The sequence below is a fragment of the Triticum urartu genome, chromosome 1 (assembly GCF_003073215.2).
Source record: "Triticum urartu cultivar G1812 chromosome 1, Tu2.1, whole genome shotgun sequence".
Taxonomy (NCBI): Eukaryota; Viridiplantae; Streptophyta; class Magnoliopsida; order Poales; family Poaceae; genus Triticum; species Triticum urartu.
In genome coordinates this window covers 22,355,357-22,363,080 of record NC_053022.1, presented here as the reverse complement: position 1 = coordinate 22,363,080, position 7,724 = coordinate 22,355,357, and the positions used below count along the sequence as shown (strand labels likewise).

Genomic DNA, 7,724 nt, shown 5'->3' with positions numbered 1-7,724 from the left:
GCATTTTATCAACACAAAACATCTGGGAGGGAGATTGTGGTACTTAAATAAGAATTTGACAAAGCCTTCGATACAACCGAGCATTCCTCCATTTTGGAAATTTTGCATTATTGTGGTTCTGATGATATATGGCTTCGTTGGATGGAATTGATCCTTGAATTTGGTTCATCTGCTATTCTTCACAGTGGAGTACCGCGCATTGAAGTTCATTGCAAATGAGGAGTTTACAAGGATAACACCCTCTCTCCTCTACTGTTTGTCCTCACAACTGACTTGCTCAAATCCTTGATCAATAATGCTTGGCATGAAGGTATTTCGAATCTCACTATTGATCAACCTGCGGACGAAGACTTCTTGGTTATATACTTTTGCACCACTCACCACTCGCATGGCATGTACTTAGCCCGGGCTTCCTCTTGGCACCACTCGCCAAACGATCACCGAGCTTATGCCTCTTGTTCACAATACTGAACGTCAACTCCCGAGCGCGACATTCTGGCTAACTTATGGTTGTCATATTCATTTCATTAATTCCGTGCTTTCATGCTTGACATCTTTCTCTATGTGTGTGTTGAAACTGCTATTCAAACTCATTGATCACTTTGATCGGGTGCGTAGGCACTGCTTGTGTCACAATGTGGCTAACTGGGAGGTCTGCAACCACTATTTAGCCTCTTGGAGTTTGGTGTGTTTCCCTAAGAAAAAAGGTAGTCCCCGAGTGGTTGATCTCAAGGTCCAAAATGAGGCTCCAAATTCATTCATAAACTTATGCACAAACATGGCATTCCTGGAGTGATGCTTATCTGGGATAAATACTACACTGAAGGTAGTCCCATGCCATGCCCGTTGGTGGTTCCTTCCGTTGGCATGACACGTTCTCTCTAATTGATACATACAGAGGGATGTCCACATGCTTCAATAATGCTAGGACGATGTGCTTCTCTGGCAAGATGTTTGTGAAGAAAATTAACCTTTATAAGAGGTATACGATCATTTGTACTCTTTTGCGTGCACCGAGGATGTCTCCATTTGCCAATTCATGCAAAACATACCCCGGAGTCTTAGTTCTTCTTGCCATTATCTTTGGAAGCTAGTGCCAACTTGACTAATCCATTGAGTTGTCTTGATTAGATGCACCTTGACCCCTTGGTCCCAGACAATTGGATTGTTTTTGGGGTGACGTGGGTTATACCATCAAAGTATGAATTGGGTCTCTAGGGTATGATTGAACATGCGGCTCAATGTTGGCGTCGACAACTATTCAAAGAGATATTGATCCTTGGGCCATGGAATATTTGGAATCAAAAGAACCGCTGCTACGTCGAGGGAATTCCTCCTTGCAATGATAATTGGCTTATTATGTTTAAGCAACAGCTCACTATTCTTGCGTTGAGGGTTAATCCCCCCTTCAGACATTTTTAGACACTTTTTAATTGTTATGGGTCCGTGCATAGTTTGTTCTTTTGTCCAAGGACCCTTTCTCTTGGGACAAAATGTCCCCTGTGATCTTCAGTAATTTCACAGTAGGAGCCTCTTCTGCTGTCATTAATATAATTAAAAAGGTTAAAAAAATCAAAATTCTAACAATCAATTGACAAAAAATATTCATAAAATTTGAAATGGTTCTTGTTCGCAAACAAATGTCCTCAAATTCTAAAACTATCGACGAATTTAATAAAATGTTTGTATTTTCAAAAAATGACCTTGATTTATAAAATGTTCATGCATATTAAAAATTCTTATAACTTACTAAATTTTGTTGAATATTACTACTCTATTATGTTTTATCTAATCTTGGAATATTAGTGTATTTTAAAAAGTGTCTCGAATTAAAAAAACTAAAGAGAGAAAGAAGAAAGGAAATGGTAGAAAATAAAAACGTAGAAACCCGTTGATGATACCGTAGTGTGTCACGTCGACTCAGCCGCCCAGGGAGCAAAGAAGAAGAAAGAGGAGGAGAACCAGGTTGGGCGGGCCGGCCCATTTAAGCCACGTATTAAGCGGGGCTCCCTGTTACAAATCATTTCCAAGGAAAAAAACAAATACAACCTGCCGGAACGCGCGCCAGGCTCGCCGGCGCCGCAGCCGTCGCCTCTCCGCGCCGACTCTCGGAAGAAAGAAGGCGCCGTGGATTCTCCTCCTTCGGCCTTTCCCTCCCCAGCGACGGCGCGGACGAGCATCCTCCTAGTCGCTTCGGCGCACCACCGCCAGGTTTGCATCTCTCGCGAGCTGATTTTCCACTCCGTCCGAAAATCTAGAGCTCGACGACGTTCGAGTCCCACTTAATTGGTTGCTCCTTTAGTTTCTGCGATCCAGCCACGTTGCGTTTCCTTGTGAAGCCGAGGTTTCTGGTTAGATGATTAATAGACGAAGGACATGCTCTGATATGAAGGCAAGGTGTTCGGTCAAATGCTTCCCTGCGGATGTTCTGTTGCGTGGAGCCACAAATGGTTTGCTACCTTTATCGCCATGCCCATGCCCATGCCCATGCCCATGTAGTCATGCTGTGTCCGGTCCTAGATTTCGTAACCTTGATAGTATGTTTTTTAAACCATCTAGCATTACGAATCTGGAGCCCGAACTGTGGGAGCAGATATGAACTGCTTCAACAGGTTATTTCTAACACGTGCGGATTAAATCATACTCAAAACAACTTCAAGAACCTGTCGTATATTAATAATGAAGAGTGTGCATATATTCACAAATGGTAAAATCGGCACGGCCAAAAAACTGGCTGCCGGGGGAGGAGCCCGGAGAGAATTACATAAATAAAATCTGTCTCGCGAGGTCCTTACACTGGTGGGCCGTCATTTCTTCTTTATTTGCCGATGGCCAAGATGAGGATTTGTTCTGTAAAAGCACTTGGCTGGCTCGAGCATAGCATCTTAATGTGAATCATGAGACTGATCATCTTCTTTTTTCCTTCTGCAAGAACTGTTGTATATGGAAGGCAGAATTGTTTCTCTTCAGAGCATGCCAAACAGTGTTACAAAATGATCTACTATTAACAGACTTAGTACTATTCTTTAAAAATAATAGCTCTGTCTTCTACAACCGGACACACTTGATCCTGCAGTCTCCCACTGCGTCCTCCCCCTTCCTCACCCATCTCCCCCCTAGCCCTGCTCTGCCACCCAAGACCCGACAGCGGTGGTTCGTTTCATACCCCTCCTCCTGATCATCAATGGCCACCGGCCCAAAAGCTCGCCCTCTGCAAGCTTCATGCTTCTTTCTCTTGTTTTAGCTGCACCTACTGCGTGCTTTTTGTGATTGCCGAATGCTGTTTGCAATGTCAATCAGTGTTGGAGAAGGTGCGGGAGAGAGTAGCTGCCAGCGATGGAGAAGAGTAGCCACATGGAAACAGGGAGAGGGGATTAGGGGACAACAACTTGTTAATTAACTTGACTTCAGTTTAACTTTCTGCGATCCACACCAATCTTAATGCAGTTTCACCTTAACTAAACTAAAAAATGTTGTTTGACTCACATGTCTAATTATCCAGGGCTTGCTTGACTAGGAAAGGTTGGATCTTGTGTGCTTCAGTTTCCCCATCTTGGAGTTGATCCAGTGGCTCTGTCTAAGCGCTGGAGATGAACAAGTGTTTGCTGCTAGTTTTGTAATCCTGCAATTTTTAGTTCAGGCTGTGATTAGTGGCCACGCGGACAGCCCTCTCCCACTTGCACCCTGATTGATACCATCCCACTCCCCCGAAAAGGCTCAGATGACATTCACTGTCACTGCCCCTCTCCTCCTGCTAAATCGCCTCCCACTCGCTCGGCGTCGACTCTGGGCTCTGGGGGTGTCACCGAGGCCGACGTTGCCTCTAGGACTCAAGGAGGCGACCTTCTTTCTAGGCTTACTTCCCGAGCAGTTCGTTAATTTCTCTGTCCAGAAACTGAGCCTACACTTCCAGTCTGATCATTTCATGCAGTATGGGTCTGTATTCACGTGGTATGGGTTTGTGATCTTCTGTTACGTTCTGTATAAGAGAGCGTCCATTCTAGCTGAACTTATAGCCTGATGAGTGGTTTGCTTGCTTAACGCTTAGCTAAATCCGTGGACTCTCTTTACTTTGCTTATGTAGGCAAGGTGTTTGATAAAGTCCCTCTGTAATGAACACACTGAATGGGTGCTTTGTCGTTTGCAGGACATCCAGTTAATTACTTTAAACTCGCACATGGTTTCCATAAAATTTCCTGCCACATCGCATCCTGAGTGCAGGCTTACCATTCGCAGCAATTTCACTGTGTTCCGTCTTATTGTCTTTTCTTTGATATTCCTAGTCCAAAGACTTGATACACTATGCTCTTCTTGTAGCTGTGCAGGTTAATTAATCGTCGATCCCCCTAAGGAGGTTGCTGTAGGTGCAATCAAGTAGCATGAAGTTCAGAGTTGTTTGCAGGAAGTTGTACGATTACGTGAGGTATGATCTTAAAGAGATCGCCTTCCCATCTTCTCTGCCAGACCCTCCGGGCACCAAGAGGCGTCCTAAGCTCACACTGAAAGAGAAATGGTGTATCCTCAAGGAGGCAACCAGGCTCTATGGGGCTTCCTGGGTCAGGGACATCGGTCCCGAGCTCAGGCCAAATGATTACAAGAAGGTCAAAGAGGAATCTGAGCCTAACAGCACCAAGGACGGGAAAACTAAAAGTGAGCCTAGTTTGCTTGAGGATCTTGCAGTGGCAGCAAAGGGCGGGGCGGAGACCCTGAAGCCTGCGCTGCGGCGCATATACATGACACGCGCCTCTACCTACACGAGTGCAGTGAAGAACTATGTGGAGACCTACCAGGAAGGGCTGAAGGATGTCTTGGACGAGAAGGTTGCTGGAAAGGATCACCAGCAAGGCAATGAGCCAAGGGGACCATCGACACCACCTCCACCACCACCACCGCCACCGCCATCATCGTCATGACCTTGTATCGACGCCACCTCCACCACCGCCACCGCCACCGCCATCATCGTCATGAGCTTGTGTCATTTTGGGGGAAATATTATCATTAGAACTTGCAGCTTCTTGTTTATATATTCTCTTATCAGAAGTTGGGTAGAACAGCTAACGATGTGCTGCTCATTTCCTAAAAAAAGATCTTCATGAGTAGGTCTTGGACCTTGTCCATCTGCTGATCTGGGTTATGTGCCCTACACTGCTATGCAGATCGTTCTTCAGCTTGTCTCGGTTGCAATCATTCCCTTCTCCATCGACAACGAAATCGACGCCTTCTAGGCTGTGTGCTCTTGCCTTCTTGCTAAAACAGAAACAAAGGCCCATCCTGTCATTTTTTTATGTATCTGCAATGTGCGCCCTTGATCGTCGTTGGTACTTTCTAGGATGACAAGCACAGTATTTGAACGAGATGCCATTCACTATTGCGGACTTATTTGTATGTCTGCTTAGTTGTGATGGTGGGTCTCTGATCTTGTTCATGTGCTGCTGGTCTCGAGTTAGGTGAGCTGTACTGCAGGCTTTGTGCACTTGCCTTGCTGCAGAGTACAGAGGTCAGCCATATAATGTCCTATAATTTTATGCAATTCTGCACCCCTTTTTGTTTGTAGGGTACCAAGCACAGTATGCTTGCTGTTCATGGCTTATTATATATCTGCCTGGTCGCCATATAGTTCCCAAATCTATATATCTAGCAGTACAAGTTACTGATTGATGTAGGCTTAGTCGGGGTTGCTGTAGTAACAAGCTCGTCTCTGCAGTGCCTGACAAGTGACAAGCCACCGGGCAGCAACGTGTCGAAACTGTACCTCAACCGCAGCGTAGTCCGATCCGACGCCATTTGTCCTTGCAGCAGGAGGTCTAGGGTTTACACTTTGAATCTCTCAAAGTTTGGAAATAATATAGTCGACGGGTGTTGTGTCATTTCCGCACGTGGCGGTCACATCTCAAATCCGAACCCCTAGGGCCTTGGCGTGAGGGGGAGTGTCGAGTGTGATTAACCCCAAGAAATTGTGTCATTTTAGGATTGCGATGGTTTTGTCGAAGATCCTAGGTTTTTCAGACATTTTGGGAAAAGATGGTGATAATAATCTTTCGCCGTGGAAATTGCTGAAGGTCCTAGGTTTTTTTGAACCTAGCAAGTAGCAAGATGAAAAGTTAGACTCGTGACAGTGGCGATGCCTGAGCCTGAAGGGACAGGCAGGAGAGGCTGACGTCATGGGTGGGACAGGCCGGTCTGGTACAGCACGTGTTCCGTGGGCCGAAGCCAGCCCAGGCGCTCCATGGGCCCGCAGCATGATTACTCAGTACTGTAATCGGTTGGACGGGCCGACGTGAGCTTTATATCCTCCAAGGGCGATAACCCTACCGCCCATGCATATAAAAAAGCTCCGCTATTGCTGAAAGAGAAAAACTCTGCTGCCCATATTAAAATAAAACTCAGACCGGCAGATAAAAAACCTTATGAATATAGGGAAATATGTTATCCCCTCAAGATGAAGAAAAATTGGGGAGATATATTATTCCTCCAGAAAAAAAAGTAGAGAAATGTATTTTGTGTGAAAAAGAAGTAGAGAAATGTGGCATGTATGGTGTTCATGTTGAAGAAAATAAATGGGGGACACCACTAGGATTCCATTACCAAACGGTAGGAGAACAAAGGACTTGTCTAGTTTGCCAAGTTTTGGAAAACTAAAAAGTGGGATTCCAGTCTGCCGCTACTGCTGCTAACAGTACCTAACGCTTAACCCATACAACAACACAGAGCCTCAGTCACTCCTGCGTGCTCCAATCTCCTCTGGACTCGCCCGCAAAAAAAAAAAAAAAAAACACTCCTCTAGACTTCTGGAGAATGTCTCGACACATAAGTCATGCGTTTCTGTCTCCTGTATATAACAGCTGGTATGTCTCTAGTTAAGTACACAATATTAGTTGCGCGAAAACTACTAGCTACTGTAGCTCAACTAGAGTGCTGCACACCTAGTGGCATTGGTCAATGTACAAGCGCACATCATGATCGATCGTACAATCATTACTGTGCACTGTGGTCACTACTCACTAGAATGTCCCTGCTTATAGGTATATCTTACAAATAACGATTTCCTATACATGAAAATAAAACTCATGATGAATGAGTTAATTAGAAAGGACCATCCATCAATAATTAAGCCTCATTTTGCTTTACATTGATATATTCATTATTATCTCCTTTTTTCTTTACACTAGATGCATCAATGCTATTTTTTTCCTTGCTTTACACTGCATGTGTACCAAGTGTATTTGTGCTCGTGTTATTTATAGTCTTCTTTCATTCACTGCAAATTTTCCTTTGCACATAACGACGTGTTTTTCAGCAGGCCCTATTTCTCAAGAAGATAACAAAACAAATACCTGCAAACAGAGACGATAACAAAAAAGAAGAAAAATGAATTAACAACTAAGGTGAAGCTACATGTCTTGCATTGAAAGAAAAAGACGATGCATGCATTACGTGCCTTGTTCAGGAAAGAAGAAGCATGTCCAAATCGCCGGCTAATGCCACCTGAGTTTACCACACCCTACTCTTAAAGAAGTTCCCAATAAATTTGTTAACTCCTCTCAATTTGTTTTGTAAACCACTATCTGTGTTATTGAAAAATGATAATTATGTATTATGAAAAAATTGTAAATAACAATTATAGATTTTATACAATATATATTATTTCTATACCAATGGTGAACCAAAAAAAATCTCTGATTGTCAAAAACTCTAAAACATCTTATACTTTGAACATAGGAGTA

The 7,724-nt window shown here is 44.0% G+C and overlaps 1 protein-coding gene across 2 annotated transcripts; it reads left to right on the top strand.

The window, feature by feature from the left end:
- The first annotated feature begins 2,013 nt into the window (after positions 1 to 2,013).
- Positions 2,014 to 5,167, top strand: LOC125543862. 2 transcript variants are annotated; one of them, XM_048707358.1, is made up of 2 exons: positions 2,014 to 2,211; positions 4,318 to 5,167. In XM_048707358.1, exon 2 carries the CDS (start codon positions 4,380 to 4,382, stop codon positions 4,911 to 4,913), a length of 534 nt encoding a protein of 177 aa, XP_048563315.1. In that variant the 5' UTR covers positions 2,014 to 2,211; positions 4,318 to 4,379; the 3' UTR covers positions 4,914 to 5,167. The 2 variants fall into 2 exon arrangements, with proteins under 2 accessions (XP_048563315.1, XP_048563316.1); XM_048707359.1 differs by having other exon boundaries at positions 2,015 to 2,211; positions 4,326 to 5,167.
- The last annotated feature ends 2,557 nt before the right edge of the window (positions 5,168 to 7,724 follow it).

Bases quoted from the DNA above. Each gene is read 5' to 3' on its own strand.
- LOC125543862 (XM_048707358.1), top strand. From the start codon at position 4,380: ATGAAGTTCAGAGTTGTTTGCAGGAAGTTGTACGATTACGTGAGGTAT.